The following is a 19175-nucleotide window of genomic DNA, read 5'->3' on the forward strand; positions in this document are numbered from 1 at the left end:
AAGCTTCAACAAATTTGCTAAAATTCAACCGACAGTTTTCCGTATTTATGCTCGGGTTACTTTGATTCTTAAAAACAAAAAAATCTCTCTTCAAAATTTCCTCGGAAGTTTTTTTAAATAAATTTTCAGAAATTTCAGAATTTTTACGGAAAAATCAATTGAAATATTCTTAACTAAAAAAGATAATTCTCTTAAACTTGCACTTTTTGTTTCACATGAAATTCCTTGGACTTTTAACAGGAAATTCTCAGAAAAAATATGTTAAGCTCTTTTTATTAGGAAATTCTCTTCGATTTTCACGGGCATTCTCCAAAATTTACGCAATATTTTAAGGAAATTTTACTTAAATTCCTAATGGAAATTCTTATGAATTTCGGAAAAAAATATGTTTTAAAATTATTCTAAGCTTTCATTTCCAAAAATCTCTTCCTAATTTTTGAAGGAAATTTATATAATTTATTATAGGTACACGTCAAATAATTAAATAATTGAACTCGCGTAAAGATTCAAGGGCCAGCTGCTTGACAGATGTTGCATAACGGCGTTTCAATGCACAGTGCAAGTTGCTAAAACTATTTGGAGTGGCAGCGGACATCTCACATCAACCGCGTTACCGAGAAAAATAACCGTAACCAATAAAAATACGGCATTTCAGATCCATTTTGAAATTTTTTTTTCACAAAATACAATGTAATTGTTATTTTTATTTTACTTTGTTCTGATTCAATATATCGATATCGAAAGCAAAAATATCGATATGACCAATATATTGAAAGCAAAATATCGATACAAAAATATCGGATATCGAAACAAAAATATCGATATTCCGATATATCGGAAGTATCGGAACGTCCCTATCCCAAGCCAAAACAATTGCATGGAACAACTACCCTGATATGTGAAGCAACTTTATCCTGCAGGAAATTTGCAGGAAATCATTGATTCCTGCGTTAACTTTTGGTTTTGTTCAGGGGGTCCATTATACGCACGGGGTCCATTACTAGCACTCACTCCCTAGGTATCTAGGATACCGCAACTTTCCGGTCGGCTCGATTTAGTGAAAGTGCTAAAAAAGGTGATCTGACTATGCACTGACCCCACATATATGGGTCACTTTGTAATAATAATTAGTTACTCCATTTTACATGTTCATGATTGTGGGGCTAGTGTATGTGATAATTGGCAAGGCATCATGTAATCATGTTTTTTTTTGTATAGACATAAGAATACTAGAAAGAAGCAAATAATGTTTAATATGTTGATTATTGTGTGATATTTTTTTCACTTACCTGATTAAATGCTTCTAATTTAGCCTTAAACTGCTCTTCAAAGTCCGCGATTGATAGTTGAGCTAATTTTTGATCAGATAATTCCAACTTTTCTTGAATAGCAGAAATTTTACCTTCTTGCAACTGTAGAAAATAATAATAAATTTAAAAACAAGTGATACATCTATGAACTTTATTGAATTACCTTCAATTGAGCTTCCTTATGCCTCAATTCTTGTTCTAATTTTTCGTTTAAATCATGTAGTGATGTAGATTCCCGTTGTGCATTCAAATACCGTTTTTCCAGGGTTGCTATTCGCTCTTCTTGGTCTTCTTTTTGTGCTACATTTTCACGAAGATCTCTTTGAAGTTTGACACATGTTTCCTGCGATTTAGTGAATTCTTTCTGTGTTTTGTTCAAGTTGTCCTCCAAATCACTTATTTTGTTATTCAAGTCAGATACACGGCGTTGCCATTGTGACAGTTCGGCAGTCTGAAAAATAAAATTGTTGCTGTAGAGCGATTGCACCAGAAAGGTCATATTTTGATTTTTTTCATTTGCCTGTAATCTGTGTTGAACATAATATAAAATTTAAAAAAAAGGGAAAAAAAAAAATGCCAGTAATTTTATAAATTTGTATTATTTATGGCCGCAAAAAAATGGTGTCACTGGTCTGCCAAGGCCACCCGACAACGGACCAGATCTTTACTGTATGGGCAAATCCTTCAAAAATGTGTGAATACCAGTTGCCAAGGCACCATCTGTTTATTGATTTCAAGCCGACATATGACAGTATAGACCGCGTAAAGCTATGGAAAATTATGGACGAGAACAGCTTCTGTGGGAAGCTTACCAGACTGATTATGGTGTACAAAATATTTCTGGCGAACACTCCAGTTCGTTCGAATCGCACCGGGGACTAAGACAATGTGATAAACAGATCCAGTCAATTTATTTGTTTCGCGGATGTCATGGACATTGTCGGCCGAACATTTGCAAAGGTGGCTGTAAACCCGCTTGAAACGTGAAGCAACAAAAGTTGGACTGGTGGTAAATGCGTCGAAGACAAAGTACATGCTTGTGGGCGAAACCAAGCGCGACAGGGCCCGCCTGGGAAGCAGTATTACGATAGAGGGGGATACCTTCGAGGTAATCGATGAATTCGTCTACCTTGATTTTGCTAACGGCTGATAATAATGTTAGTCGTGAAATACAAAGACGTATCATCTGTGGAAGTCAGGCCTACTACGGGCTCCAGAAGAAACTGCGATCAAAACAGATTCACCACCGTACCAAATGTGTCATGTACAAAACGCTGATAAGACCGATAGTCCTCTACGGACATTAAACAAGCATTCGGAGTATTCGAGATACGGGTGCTTAGGACCATCTTTGACGATGCGCAAGAATACGGTGTGTGGCGGCGAAGAATGAGCCACGAGCTCTCCCAGCTCTACGGCGAACCCAGTTTTCAGAAAGTAGCTGAAGTCGGAAGGGTACGATGGGATGTAAGTACAAATCGATTGGGCGAACGTGGGGGGCAACTGTGAGATTTGGCATAGAACCGTTTATTGTGGCGTCAAATTGTTGATTCAGTGTTATCTGTTTAGATGTAAGCTAAATGAATTAATGGTCTGTCATTTTGTTTCTATTTTTGAGAGGGGTCTAATAAAAAAAACCTGATTGATCCACCTGTCAGGGTTTTCTTACATTAGCTATTCTAAAAAATATGGAAAAAACGAAGTGTGCTGTGATTGTGACTGGACATATTTTTTCGATCCGTATTTTTTTTTTTGCAAATTTTTCATTATATTGAAACCTAGGATATTGAAATCTAAAATTATATTTTGTTCGTTAACATATTGTGAATAGTGGTAAAAAAGGTTAAAAAACAAGAATGATGAAAACTTTTTGGCTGCCCTGTACTCCGCCGTACTGCAAAGCAATTAAAGCTACAAAGATTGAGGACTCGTTATCTGGATCTTCTATGACGTGCGGTCATGCCTACAGTGGAAGCATATTTGTTATAGGCGTTCTGGTCAGTATGTTCCTGTTTTTGTACCTAGTCAAGGTTTTATTAGTGTCACAATAGGGTTTGCTGTAGATTTCACATTCAAAAGGAGTATTGAACTAGCTACCAGTAAATTCTCTAGTGAGCACAATGATTACGGAGGAGTTAGTAATGAGCCTAATCCTAATTAAAACCACTCCTATAAATGATATGGAAATGCTAAATATCATCTTCCAAACTTAGACGTACATGTTCATGATAGAATTAGAAGCGAAAGTATAGAATTGATAGTTTCGTTAGGATACGGCAGGCATGAAGAATGTTTTTTAAGAAGTTGATTTGAAAGCGAGCGGAAAGCAATATTTGTGATGGCACATATCGCACGACCTTCCTTCTGCCAAGCTCCCGTATGAAGGGGGAGGGAAGAATATCAGTGTGGAAGCTGATATATCTCCACTGGCTAGTAGTAGGATTGGTCAACCGAATTTTCGACCCTGTAGCAAAAAAAAAACATCAAGAAAAGCAGAAGCCTGGACATCAGAACCAGAAGTCAACGCCACTCATCACGCTCAACTTGGTTTCACTGGGCGTCACTGCCGAACTCTTTTCGATAAATGGGGTGTTTTGAAAGGAAAATATTGCAATGGTTACTACAGCATCCATTCGCTAACTGGGCTAAAACACCAGCCCAGTTAACGAACGCCGCTTTTTAACTGGGCTGACGAGGGAATTCGCGATGCATTGTTGTGATCGTGTTTTACATGAAGCTTAAAGAATATACCATTCAGAGTCCCCTCGTCACCGAGTCTTTGTTGTTGTTTTTTGACGGATAACTGCTTTTTAACTGGGCTTTGGTCCAGTTAGCGAACGCCCAGTTAAAAAAAACAGTCCAGTTAAAACGCGCCCAGTTAGCGAACTGTTGCTGTATAAGGTATTGGAGAGTCTACCACATGTTGTTGATTCCTTTTTTAGTGTAACATTGTTGGACTTCTATTTAGACGCCATACGAGCTTATTGTGACAGTTGGATAGCCGCCGGGCTATCACCCAAACATTTCTTATTTTGAAATTCCATGTTCTTGAGTTTTGTGAAGCATCACAGGGAGGCCTTGCAAAGTATGTGGAGCAAACAACGGCAGTCATCCTCAGAAATTCCCATACTATCCAACAAAACTTCAAAATGCCAAAAAACCACGATGGTAGCATATAACAGTGGTCACATAATGTAGACGTCCATTAAGGTTCAAATCAAGTTTGAAATGAAGAACATAAATACTACTATGAACTAGTTCGTAGTTGTAATTTTTTGATGATTTGAAATACTAAAAAGCAAATATGGTAAGGCTAAGTACAAAAAAGTTTATCTACAAAACGCTTATAAGACCGGTAGTTCTCTACGGACACGAGACCTGGACGATGCTCGTGGAGGACCAACGCGCACTGGGAGTTTTCGAAAGGAAAGTGTTGCGTACCATCTATGGTGGGTTGCAGATGGCGGACGGTACGTGGAGGAGGCGAATAAACCACGAGTTGCATCAGCTGTTGGGAGAACCATCCATCGTTCACACCGCGAAAATCGGAAGACTGCGGTGGGCCGGGCTCGTAGCCAGAATGTTGGACAGTAATCCGGTGAAAATAGTTCTCGACAACGATCCGACGGGAACAAGAAGGCGAGGTGCACAGCGGGCAAGGTGGATCGATCAGGAGGAGGACGACTTGCGGACCCTCCGCAGACTGCGTGGTTGGCGAAGTGCAGCCATGAACCGAGCTGAATGGAGAAGTCTTTTATGTGCAGCACAGGCCACTCCGGCCTTAGTCTGATGATAAATAAATAAAGTACAAAAAAGTATGTCTTACATTTTTTATACAAACACACACACATACATACATACATACAGACATCACCTCACTTCGTCGAACTGAGTCGATTGGTATATAACACAATGAGTCTCCGAGCCTTCTCAAAAGTTCGATTTTGGAGTGATTATATAGCCTTTACGTATACTTAGTATACGCGAAAGGCAAAAATGTGGTGCTTGGATTTTAAATAACCTACTTCAAAATTTTTTAATAATCAGGATGGATTTTTAGGTTAAAAATATCCCCTATTTAAAAATAACTATTAAAAAGTCAAATTTTCATCGATGAATAATTTCAATCGAGACAGATCCTTAAACTAGAGGCCGAAAACTATGATCTAACGGCTTGACATCCGAGGTGCATTCAGTTTGCATAATAATTATAATTATTATTATATAAATTATTTATTATTTATTTATTCAGACTAAGGCCGAAGTGTCCTGTGCGGTATATAAGAGCCTTCTCCATTCGGCTCGGTCCATGGCTACACGTCGCCAACCACGCAGTCTATGGAGGGTCCGCAAGTCATCTTCCACCTGATCGATACACCTTGCCCGCTGCGCACCTCGCCTTCTTGTGCCCGTCGGATCATTGTCGAGAACCATTTTCACCGGGTTACTGTCCGACATTCTGGCTACAGCTCACCGCAGTCGTTCGATTTTCGCGGTGTGAACGATGGATGGTTCTCCCAGCAGCTCATGCAACTCGTGGTTCATTCGCCTCCTCCGAGTACCTTCCGCCATCTGCACCCCATCATAGATGGTACGCAGCACTTTCCTTTCGAAAACTCCAAGTGCGCCTTGGTTCTCCACGAGCATCCTCCAGGTCTCGTGTCCGTAGAGGACTACCGGTCTAATGAGCGTTTTGTAAATAGTCAGTTTGGTACGGAGGCGAACTCTATTCGATCGGAGCGTCTTGCGAAGTCCAAAGTATGTACGATTTCCAACCACTATGCGTGTCCAAATTTCTTCGCTGGTATCATTTTCGGCAGTCACCAGTGAGCCCAACTACACAAATTCTTCGTCACCTACGATCCAAACTCGCGGTGGGTGGCTCACATTGATTTCTCTCTCAATAATATCTATGTGGTCGGCGAAGCCAAATAGCTGGACCTGCGAAATGGTATTGACCGCGAAATAGTACTATCCGCGGAATGGTATACCGCCAAATAATACAGACCGCGAAATGTTATATCGCGAAATGGTAATGAGCGCGAAATGGTTAACCGCGGAAAGTTTTACCGAGAAATATCGAACAATCTTTTTATACAGCTGAGCGAAAAAATCATGATCCCTAATGCCAATCAAGCGTTGTATCATAGGTTGTTGCCCGAATAAAAAAGTCCAAAAGACTTACAATGGAAATTATTGTAACAATACGATAAATGTATTTGTTATTACAATAAACCCTATTGTTGCTTACAATAGGATAACAATTAAGTATATTGTTTTCCACCATAAATCCTATTGTAAATGGCAATTTTACAATAGAAAATAGGGGTTGTTAGTTACCGTAACAATAAAAAAATTGTTTATTTCTCGAATAAAATTTTTGCCATTAAAATAGAATTTATTGTAATTCTATTGTCAACATTTTTCTGTCAATAGATTTTATTGTACGTTTATTGGAACAACAATAAGGCAAGTTAATTGGTACAATAGAAGAACAATAGAATTCATTGGTCATCAATAAAATGTATTGTAATTTTATGATATTTTAATGTAATTCTATTGTATTTTCTATTCGGGTGGTGAGGGCTGCTTTTAAGATTATGTTTTTCGTAACTACTCGTACGATTAATTTGTTTTCGGGACTTGTAAATCAATAGTTAATTGATTGTATTCGATAGCTTAAGTATTTGTACTCAAAATTGATTATATTTGCAGTGTAATGGAATTATAAAGGCACAGAGAAACAGACGTCTCACTTAGAACAAAATGCAACCAAAATCATCGTCACGGAAACCACAGACAAACAGACATAACACTCGTCAAATTTCCATCGTTCACTGATTTACTGGTCAATTCAAATAATCATTAGTTGGCCAATCGATCACTCGTGGCGCGCGCATTGTTTTTGCTCGAGTTTGACGTTTGCTCACTACCCCCATCTGGTTCGTGATTTGCCCAACTAACTGAAATCAACAGATGTCGTTAGTGTTTAAACGACGATGAATTTGATGAGTAAATGTTCAATGTGTTATGTCTGTTTGTCTGTGCGGAAACATTACCGCCCAGTGCTAAATTCATTGTGTGTGGACAAGCGGCAACCAGATGGCGATAGTGCGCAAACGTCAAAAACAAGCGAAATCGATCGAAGCGCCATCAGTGGCCGATTGACCACTTACAAAAAATTGAATTCACCGTTGAAATGATGAACAGAGTTAGACGTCTGTTTCTATGTGATAAATGTGTGCCAAATATTGCTTCTTATTGTTGAAACAATTCGATGAAGGTTAGAAGGTGCAAAATTTGAAGGTGTACAGTAGACTGATTCAAATTTTGACTTTTTCGCTCCTCTATGCTTAAACGATGACATTTGATGTTTTATTAACCCTCCTAATTTTTTAGCTAATTTGGATGTAACTAGACTGAGCACGCGCAGTTTGAAGTTTGTATGGAAATTACTATAGGAATTGCCACATAAGTGAAAAACTGTTCCGTGTTGCGACCCATTAACTATTCAAATGTAATCGACACGATGCTTTCATAGAATACTTCCTAAGCGAGAGGCCAGTTGTTGTTGCGAAGCGATATGACTTTTGTAAGCAAAGTTATTAATGAAACAGGAATGCTCATTTTTGATATTGATGTTATTCTTTTACGTGTTAAATTGAATTTACCACGATTCAGTATTTCTCTAATAACTTATCTTGCAAGCATAGAATCGTTTCGCAACAAAGACGATCAGTTTCATTGCAAATTTTTCTATATTGGCAACATATTTATATGTTTTTAGAGCCTAATGAGCAACGTTGCGGAACGGTTTTCCACAAAAGTGACTGTTTTCATAGTAATTTTCATACAAACTTGAAACTGCGCATGCTCAGTCTAGTTACATCCAAATTAGCTAAAAATTTAGGAGGATTAATAAAACATCAAATGCCATCGTTTAAGCATAGGGGAGCGAAAAAGTAAAAATTTGAATCACTCTAGTGTACAGATACCATGGGCAGGAGAGAGTAAGGAGCGAACTCTGCAATCCTTGGTTTTCTCACTAGGCATATTTTTTTATATAGAAACAAAATATTGCCAAACGATCAGATGAATTGTTATAAAGTTATTAGTCTATTGAAATTGTAAATGCATTCTTACCTAATCATATGATGCTATTCTTTTTTTGTCCCTTAGGATTGCTATGATCGGGGTGGGTTTTTTGAAAGTTGTCAAAGTAATTATGCCGGAAGTACCAGTCTACTTTGACCAAATGAACAACGGACTGTGGGAATCAGCTAACATAATCCTCTTGAAAACTTTCAGGAATGTGATTTGGTCAGTCAAGTCAGTAACATAGGACAAAGTCTAGTCAAAATGTAAATTTGAAAATGTCAGTATTGTTTGTATGTACGTTAGGCGTTGATTATTTATTGAGTCATTACTATAATTGTGAGTTGTATAATTAATGTAAAACAAAACTTGTCTTCTATATTTTAGATCTTATTGTCACTGTGTTGTTGTCGGTTGTCTGTTAAGTTTCAACATAAAGGTCTTATATAAATTTGTCTTATTAGTGTTTTAGTCATTGTTAGATACAGTATATATAAAACTACACAAGAATTGTGAAGTATTGCCTTATAAATCCTTTATCCTTCTTCTATCTATCAATACCTGGGGCCTGAAGCATAATTAGCTTGTAACTTGTATTTTTCTGTTGCATAATGAATCTACAAGTATGAATTTACAAGACTAATATTACAAGTAAACCGCACTAATAATATTAGTGGAATTTACAAGTAACTGTTGCATAAAGAAAATACAAGTTAAAATTATTAGCGATGGCTTGTAGTTTCTTTTACAAGTATGAATGGTGCTGTAATTTAATTTACAAGTAGCTTTTATTTTATTATTTTAGCTGTGCAACGTAATTATGCATCGTTTAATTGTTTTTAACGACTTAACAGAGAAAGAAACTATTATTCTAGTTGATTCAAATTACCATATAATGAAATACTGTGCTTAGTGCATAACACTGAGAATTATGAAAATTTTCAAATGACTTTGGATATAGTAGAAGTACTTTAAGTGCTGATATCAAGTATTCAAATGGTGGAGCGCTAAAGATCATTAGCAATTATGCAGTACACAGAAACCCAAAACTACTCAAAAGTGGGTTGTTTTAGGTCAATTACGTACTTTGTACCAATACCCCAATTTGAGTAAAATGAGTTTCCTAACACTTAGGGCCGCTTTCTTCACATCCGCTAAGTGCTTAAACCAGGTTTAAACGTATGGGTAAGCACCGCTTAAGAGTTAAGCGGAGGTGAAGAAAACGACCCTTAGTAGTTTAACTTAATCCACTTAAAACATATTACCTAAGCTGAGTTTAGTTTACACAAAGTTAACTTTATTTATCTCAAAATTGAGAATATATTAATTTACTGAAATTTGTATTATTGTATTATTGTACTAAACAATTTCGTTTAAGACCATGCATATTTCTTTATTTTTGACAACAATCATGGGAAAGAAAAGAAAAACGTAAAAACTACCTAAATTCTGAGTAGAATTTATTGCGATATTCTCATCAGTTAGTATTTATTTTAAACTAAAAAAGAAATCGTTCAAATTTCATAATCGAATTAGAAGCAAAATCCAAACTTGCATAAGTCTCACAATACACGTAAATTAAACCCGTTTCAAAAACACACAACAAACAAGTCTATCGGGATTCGATTTATCATGGAGGATACGTACGCGTAACTTACAAATCGCCCTAATTAAAACTTAAGTCAATCCCAAAGACCACGTAACCACTTGGTTAAAACTGCCAATACCACGAAGCCGGTTTAAACCGCGGAATCAATAAATTTACAGAGATAATAATTCGTGTTCCGTGCATACCTATCGCCGTCAAAACATATATTCTATCCACAAATTTGCAAGCAAACGTAAACAAATCGTTTACCTCCGCATTAACAGTGAACTGTCGGATGAATTTTGACAGGTAAATGAACCTGACGGACTTGTAATTTCAACCTTACTAATAATACAAGTACTATTATTATTAGTTGGCAAAACATTATTATGCGACGCAAATTACAAGTACTTGTAATTTGTTGACTTGTAACTTGTAACTTGTAGCTAATATTATGGGCCGATGTCCACGTAGCGGTTTTGAACTTGCGTGCACGCGGCGTCAACGCAATTGCGGTACAAAGTACCCAACATCAAATAGAATCATGCACACGCACTTGCGTTAACGCGGCGTCGACACGCGTCTCATTAGCGGCGAGAGCTACCGCAAAGTCACCGCAATTCCCCACAGGAACGCAGCGTGCACGCGAGTATTTTTTGACATTTCTCTATTCTTTTTCTTTCCAACAAGATTTCTAATGGGAAAATCTGCAGAAGGAATCTGTCAGAGCGAAATCAAAACAAACAAAAATACTTCGCAAATCAGTTCATTTTGGTTTCGCAAATTAGTTTGCAAATAACAAAAGTTTCAAATCTAACTTCTTTAAATAATAGTGCTAGTGATAGTTCGGAGCAGCAAGTGTTTCTTCCGTTCCTATGTTAATACCAGTCGTGATCAAAACACCTTTGGAAAGAACTGACAAGCAAACATCCCAGGGTGGCGAATAGAGTTAAAGTCAACGGAAATATGTGCGCGATAGTGTAGTGACGTTGATTGTATTGTATTGTACCAACTTTACCAGAAAAAATTAATTTCCGAACAAATAGCGATGTGACAGTTTTGGACTGAATGATGGAGCAGGAAAAATTCAACCAAAAAAGCGCATTTCGTGGAGCCCTGGATACACCAAGGCAGGCGATAGCAGTTCCGCCATGGGAAAAGTTATAAAATGTAAGTTTGATACCGTATATCTTAGCTTTTCTATTGCTGATAGATGTACATGTTTTTAGGAATGTCAGCGGAAGCATGTCGTCAAACAATGTGGATTGCAATTTTAAAAAGAAACGAGACCAGATGATGAGATTGTGGCGAGCCACAGTAAGACCCCTTGATCAGTGCGACTCTTCTAGTGTTGTGGGCAACGGCGATCGGTCCGTGTTGCAGTGGAGTGAAAATTTATTTAGAGTACCAAATATGTAAGAGCGGCTGCAGTATCAGACCAAAATGTTTAATGACTTTTTTATTAGGGAATAAAATGATTCGTCCCTATTTATTTAGCCAATAAATGAAACTAATGAAAAATCGTACCCCGTATATCAAAAGACAAGACAACTAAATGCTTGGATCCACTATTTTTCAAGATTAATCTCCCCATATGAAGTAATAAATTTATGTTGGAAATAAAGAACATTATGACATTGTAACAATATTTATTTATTATTATTGTAAAAAATATATTGGGATTAAGCAAAGCAATACCAAATTTCTGCCTCTCTGTCTGTTTTGAGAACGTGTTTTTAAACAATCGGATTGTGTGGCACGATTTTAATTTCACAGATCTACAATTAATTTCGAAAGTTCAAACTTTTCATTTTAGAAGTAATAGGAGACTTTTAAATCGAGTGAATTGATTTTTCTACTCTCTACTAAATAGCATCAATGGAACTTTTTATTTTGGGATAATACATCATATAGGTATGTAAAAACTCATGACATGTTTTTAATAGTATTACCCATTCATTCTTGTTCGGGGGCAATGAGCTTCATACAAATCAAAATCAAACTTTTATATTTGTAATAAGGGGAATGACGGCTTTAGCAGGTTTTGTTCTATTATTGTCAGGGGCTTTTTTATGATTGATTATGCTCAAATTTGGCCTAAACATTCTTTGCATATAAAAGAATATTGTGGGCAAATTTCATAAAATTCGGTCAACAAAAACCCCCCTAACAATAATAGAATAAAACCTGCCAAAGCCTCCTTTCCCCTACTTTAAATATTTCACGTTTGATGTCTTCATGTGAATCGATAACTCGATTCATATTGGGAGAAAATGGAAAATGACAGACTGACAACAGCTGGCAGACGAATGACATTTGGGGTGACAGATAGGTTTGACGGTAGAAGTTTTGCGGCAAATTACCGCTTGTCGTGTGCATTCCCAGCCTGATTCAACGCCGAGTAACGCTGCGTCAACGCAGCTTGAAAAACCGCTACGTGGACATCGGCCCTATTAGTCTGATTATGCTACAGGGCCCTGCTTTCTCTTTTTATCAATCTCTATTTTCTCTTTTTTAGCTCAATATCTACTTTTTTCTTCCATCTTTCTTCTATCTCAGGATTTCTATTTAATATTTTTTCTTTCCAATAGTACAGTAAACTTATTCCTTGGCTACTATAAACAATTTCTCAAACACAAATAAAAATAAAAATTCTGTCTAAATGTCTAGATTTAATGTTAAATATTATTATTTCTATTAATAATTATCTGCGAGCGTCTTAGGGAAAAATGTTACACGGTTTTAAAAAAAAAAATATCTTCCTTTTACTTCCACTAATTTGTTCCACATTTAGTGGAAGTAAAAGGATGATATTTTTTTTTAAAACCGTGTATTATTTCATTTTTTGATCAATCTATTTTTTTGATTCCTACGTTTTTTTCTTGGCTGATTTCTGGTTTGCTATGAAGTTAAGACTTATCATCAGAACCAATACAAAGTTTATGTAAGAAATATAAATTTTTATACTATAGCGGCGGTGACAGAGAAAAGCGAGGAGTTGGCTTCATGGTGATCGGGAAGCAGAAGAAGCGTGTTATCCGGTGGAAGCCGATAAGCAACCGCATTTGCGTGTTGAGAATGAAGAACAAATTCTTCAACTATAGCCTGATCAGCATCTATGCCCCAACGAAGATGACGTGAAGGATGAGTTCTATGAGAGCCTTGATGAGGCCTACGGAGAGTGCCCATGTAAAGATTGTCATCGGGGATGCAAATGCGCAGATCGGAAGAGAAAGTTTCTTTCGCCCTGTCATTGGTATGGAAAGCCTTCATTCCGCTACCAACGATAATGGTCTGCGACGTGTAACCTTTGCTGCTGCTAGAGGGATGGCAATAAGCAGTACCTAATTTGCACGTAAGAATAACACACCTGGCAACATTCGAGTGGAGACACTTGTTCACAGAAGACCACGTGCTGGTCGACGGACGACATTTCTCGGATGTTATAAATGTAAGGTCTGAACATCGACTCGGATCACTATCTTGTAATTGCAAAAATTCGGGCACGACTCTCCAGCGTCATGAATTCACGAAACAACAGAACGATGCGTTTCAATATCCAACGCTTGCCAGTTGAAGGAGTTTCTGAACAGTACCACCAGAAGCTGGACGAGCGGATAGGAGATGCCACCGGATCTGGTAACGTCAACAGATTGTGGGAAAATATCCACGAAAATGTGACTACAACTGCGCAGGAAGTGTTAGGCACTGCATAGCGACGCCAACGAAATGGTTGGTTTGATGAGGAGTGCCAGCGAGTGACGGACGAGAAAAATGTTACTAGGAGACGAATGGTAGTGGCTCGTACCCGTTTCAACAGAGAGCGGTACAGTATAGCAAGGGCAGAAGAGAAACGAATCCACCGCAGAAAAAAGGCAACACTAAGAGAGTGTGATAGCTGAAGCGCAGGAGAACATTGATAGAAACGACATGCGGAGGTTTTACGCAACTGTCAATGGCGCGCGGCATGAGACTGCGCCAGTGCCCGCCATTTGCAATGACCGAGAGGGGAATTTGCTGACATACAAGACTATGGTGGCAGCCAGGTGGAAGCAGACTTGACAAAACTCCTCACCCTCGCTAGAGTCAAATAAAATCATCATCAGCAAAATGCTGCCTTCGCATCCTCACAATTGAGTGGAAGCGTAAAAAAGCAGAGGTACAAAAACGCAAAGTGAGGAAAAGCAAAATAAAAACACATGTGAGTGAGGCGTCGGGCGAAAGAGCATTCATTGAGCCTCCGGAGCGACGCTTTGTATGTGAAAAAATCTTGGAGGCTGTTTTGAGTGTGAGTGTAAGTGAGTGACGCACCACAAGAAAAAGATGAACAGATAGACTCGCTCTTGTTTTGCGAAGCACAAGCTCGGGTTTAATGATGCACAATGTTGTGAGTTTTGATGCTTATTTCTGCTCCTCAAAAAAAACTCTTGCTCTTGCTCATTTTCTACTCGGCGAGGAGTTTTTGGCAAGCCTGGGTGGAAGGAGCATTTCAAAGATTTGTTGAACGGTGAAAATGAAGGTGTATTAAGGAGCAGGATGGACAAAGTCGGCAACGTCAAGCTGTGGAACCACCAACCCTGGACGAGGTTAAGAAGGCTCTAATCGAGCTGAAAAGCAGTAAAGCTGCTGGGAAGGACGAGATCCCGGTCTAGCTTCTCAACACGGAAGTGAGCAGCCGCATCAATCAATCCAATGTGATGGATGGATCTATAAAATATGGGAGGATGAACTGCCTGCCGGCTGGTTGGATTGCCTAATATGCCCAATCTTTAAAAAAAGGGCACAGACTAGAGTGTGCCACTTACAAAAGGGATCACCCATCTGAACTCGGCTAACAAAATCCTGTCGCGTATCCTGTTTAACACACTGAGACCGCTTGAGGAGTCCTTCGTCAGGTGTTTAGCCCGCGAATGATCCTTGACAAAGTACAGTACAACTTGCAGACTCACCATCTGTTCATTGATTTCAAAGCAGCGTACGATTCAGTGAAGAGAAATGAGCTGTGGCAGATAATGTCCGAACATGGTATTCCGGCGAATACCATGCTTACACACTTAATTTTTTTACCGGGATATCAGCAAAATGTTGAACTTTTACCGAGTTTCGCACAGCCGTGCCCCAGCAAACATGTTTTTTGCCGAGATTCCTGTCAAAATTGCTGAAAATCAGCAAATAATTTGCCGAAAATCAGCTAACAAACGTAATTTTTGCCGGGATATCAGTTTTTATTTTGCTGGGCAGACGGCTGTGCGGATTTTTGCCGAGCTGCAGAATTAAAAACTGAGTGTGTAGGTCCAGCTTACCAGCTTAGGTCCCGCAACATGCAACCGAAACGAAATTTGCTCTATACAAAACTCTGATTCTACCAGTGGCCTTTTATAAACATGAAGTATGAACATTAAGAGATGCGGACCGGAGAGCTTTTGGAGTTTTCGAGCGAAAAGTGCTGCGTACAATACTCGGAGGGAAACTAGAAAATGGTGTGTGGCGCAGACGCATGAATCATGAGCTGTATCAAGTATACAAAGAAAAAATATTGTGAATCGTATAAAATACGGCAGACTTCAGTGGGCTGGTCACTTAGTGCGAATGTCGGAAAAAAGAATAGCGAAAACAATATTCAGCAGAGAACCAGATAGGGACCGGCGACTTCGTGGAAGGCCACGAACACGCTAGCTGCACGCGGTGGAATCGGACCTGGGGACCCTGAACGTTCGGGGAAACTGGAGAAACAACGCCCAAGACCGACGATTATGGAGCTCTACAATACGCCAGGCATAGGTGTATCGACGCTGTAGCCAACCCGGTATACAGGTAGGTATACTGCCCATAAATTCAAAACAGTCCCGTTTATATAGGAAATCAAGCAAACATGGGACTGTCATAAATTTGGCCGGGGTTCTGCCAAATCGCACCAAGCGCCAACAAAAAATACCCATTTTTCTACCCAAACTTTCGGTTAGCAGATTCAATTGATCAAAAATCGTATCGGATGTCCCTCAACCTCATAACTGTGGATATCCTTCAACACATGTACGAATGAGTTGATATGAAATGAAGTCCGTTTTCGTTTTTGCAAGCAAAATACCGGCAGTCAGTCAAAAAGCCGCTTGGTGCGTTTTGGCTGAACCCCGACCATTTATGGGCAGTATATTTACTGCCGCGATTCGCATAAGAGTCCCATGTCGATTTTTGTTTTTTCTCTTCTAGAAATAAGCTAAAATTGATTTCATCTTTAAGAAAAACTGTTAAAAAATTCTTTTGTTCTAGAAATTTCAAAATCAAAACTCACTTGTGTTGTCCCATCTTGCTATTTATTCGCAAAACAGTCACATTCCAGGTTTTGATACACTTTTGCACAAAAAATAAATATAATTATGACCTTTTAATATTTTTATAGCAATGTATACATAGGTATAAAGAATATTATGCCAAATTTTCAGAAAGATTGCAGATTTTATAAATTTATTATTTTTTTGTATTTCTCCATGTAAAACAAGTTTTAGAAATTCAACGGAATAATAATCAAGTTGAAGAAAACTGGCATAGGACGCTTATGCGAATAGGGGCAGTTTAGCAGTTCCAACAATTCTAATAACATACCTGTTTTTCGATAATCGTCTGCAGCTCATGCGTTTTTGCCAAATAATCTATTTGCTCCGAAGCCTCGCCATTCGATAGTGTGTCCTATGATAATCAAATCATTAGAACACAGACAATTAGGACCAAGTTATAAATTTAAAACAATGTTATTAATAAATTACCTTGCAATCCTCGCCATTCTCTTTGGAAGTATTGGTTTGACTCAATGCAATTCCTGACTTGTGCTGCAGCTGAAAAATAAAATTGATTATCATAAAAATATATACATTTTCTAGGAAATACGTAAAACGGGATGACTTGCAACACTTTTTTTTAATTCTTTATTTAGGTGTTTTTTTTTAAATTCTAGATTAAGTTCAACAGCGGACTTTCAACACTTGGATTTTTCACAAGTTTATGTAAACTTACATTAAAAACCAACTCAAACATCGACTTATGTCATCACTCGTCCCTAGTTTACATTGTATTTGTTGTGCCTAGTTGGTAATTAGATGAAAATAAAATACACTGTTTTTTTAAATTATTTTGTGAAACTGTTTCGTCAATTAAAAGTCGAACGTCGTAAATTGTAAGTTCGTGTAGCAAATTGAAAATAATTTCGCAAAAAACGATCTCCTCTCCAGTACAGTATACAATACTTTTATTTTTCAAAAACTGCTGAATCAGTTTTTAAACATTTGCTACCATACCGGAAGTCGCATTTATGCTAATTTTGCAAAGGAAACTGATGAAAGCATCGGTAGAAGTTAAAAAGAACCGTTAAAAGTTACCGCTCGGCGGTACGATTTGAGCCCAATAACAAAATTCTTGTTATTTTAAAACAGAAAACAGTACAACTGAGACTTACGGTGGTCAAACGGTGTTGGATCCCCAAGAAGATGCAACACGTGCATATGGTTTGCTGTTTGCAGCGGAGTGGGAAATGCCTCTTCAAAAGAATGATCTTAAAGTATACTTGAGGTGATTTGGATGGCGGGGAATGAAAGGAGAACCGTTTTAAGAACAACTATCCAGGGAATGAATATAAACTAGCCATCGCTGATCATAGTTAGGTATGATAAAATAGTTCTCACTGAGACTTGGTTCAATTCCCGAACTATTTCAAGCTTCGTTTTTGGTGAAGGATATATGAAGTTTTTCGTTGCGACCGGAACTTGATGAATAGTAGAAAAACTACCGGTGGTGGTGTCATTGCTGCAGTAACCTCTAGACTGAAAGCAAAAATAATCGAAGACGATGACTGGAACATTGCAGAACAAGTGTGGATCGTTATTCAGTTAGAAGAACGTCAGCTGTTCCTTTGCGTGATTTACATTCCTCCCGATCGGACACGCGGTTTAGAGCTTATAGATGCACATTGTCGTTCTTGCACTTTAGTGTCAAGTTTTGCATACCCTATCGACGAGATGATTGTTCTAGGCGACTTCAATTTGGCTAGTGTTGCTTGGAAACCGATCCATAGTGGTTTTATTCCGGCCCGACCATGAGCGCTCTTCTCTTCACGCTGGGGTCATTAGGCTTCTAGACAGCTAATAGTATAGTGAACCTATCTTAAATCAACCGCATATTGAATGAGAACAACCGTTCTCTAGATCTCTGCTTCGTTAGTGGCCGCGACTTTGCTCCCTTTATTTGTTCGGCACCAACAGCCTAGTCAAAGGCGTTCCTCATTATCCTCCATTACTGATTAGTGTCGAGAATAACGTTGTTCGTGAGAATACCACCAATTCAACCCTTGTACAATACGACTTTCGGAAAGCTGACTACGATTGTATCTATAGTGTACTGGCTAATGTTGACTGGAATCATATTCTAAACCCCTTGTCGCACAAATTCTTTCTCACGTCTTGCCATATGTCATTGATAGACACGTCCCAAAAAGGGTTGTCTGAAGCGATTCTCGAACTCCGTGGATGATCTTCGCTTACTGAAAAGATAAAAAAAGCCGCTCTAAGAAGGTTCTCTAGATTCCGTACACTGCCACTTAAACTCTATTGTGAGACTTAACTACGAGTATAAGCGTTTGAGTAGCTCCCTCTTTTAACGCTATCAGAGGGAATTCAGCAAAATTTGAAATTGAATCCTAAATCTTTTTGAAAGTACGTGAATGAACAGCGCAAGCAGGTCGGCCTTCCTTCTACCATGTTTTTCAACGGTGAATCGGCAAGCACTATACACAACAAATTTGCGAACTATTCGCCGCCAAATTTGCCAGCGTATTCTGGTTGGGCCAGTCTGAAGCAGACAGATACTGAGAAACACACTATCCGAAATACTAGTCTTCCTCTTTTCTCTGCAGCAGGCCAGACACTTGGTCTGGGTCCGAAAGAACCCGTCTAAGTGACGCGCGAACATTTGGTCCTACGAACCGGATTATACTCACCGGGAGGTTCTCGGACATTGTTCTCGAGCTGTGATGGACGATACGCTATTGTGATGGTGCAGTGAAAGCAGCTTTCTTCGCGAATTGGCGCCATTCGTCACACTGTGCCGTGAATAGAACGAAGACATTTTGAGTGAAGTGAATGCAAAACTGGAGGATTGTCCCAGGATTGGAGCGAGTTTCGACGACAACACCA

The 19175-nt window shown here is 38.5% G+C and overlaps 1 protein-coding gene and 1 long non-coding RNA gene across 4 annotated transcripts in view; one reads left to right on the forward strand and one right to left on the reverse strand.

The window, feature by feature from the left end:
- LOC134211781 (liprin-alpha-1) overlaps positions 1 to 19175 on the reverse strand; it is a 166786-nt gene that overhangs the window by 109660 nt on the left and 37951 nt on the right. For all 3 annotated transcript variants that reach the window (XM_062688998.1, XM_062689001.1, XM_062689000.1), the window contains 4 exons: positions 16758 to 16826; positions 16597 to 16680; positions 1474 to 1761; positions 1290 to 1412 (listed from right to left, as the gene is read on the reverse strand). In XM_062688998.1, coding sequence (XP_062544982.1) covers positions 1290 to 1412; positions 1474 to 1761; positions 16597 to 16680; positions 16758 to 16826 — 564 coding nt within the window. The remainder of the gene's footprint in view (positions 1 to 1289; positions 1413 to 1473; positions 1762 to 16596; positions 16681 to 16757; positions 16827 to 19175) is intronic.
- LOC134215959 (uncharacterized) lies at positions 10311 to 11695 on the forward strand. Its single transcript, XR_009980392.1, has 2 exons — positions 10311 to 11163; positions 11223 to 11695. It is a non-coding gene; the product is annotated as an uncharacterized LOC134215959 (long non-coding RNA).

This window comes from Armigeres subalbatus, chromosome 2 (genome assembly GCF_024139115.2).
Source record: "Armigeres subalbatus isolate Guangzhou_Male chromosome 2, GZ_Asu_2, whole genome shotgun sequence".
In the NCBI taxonomy this organism is placed as follows: Eukaryota; Metazoa; Arthropoda; class Insecta; order Diptera; family Culicidae; genus Armigeres; species Armigeres subalbatus.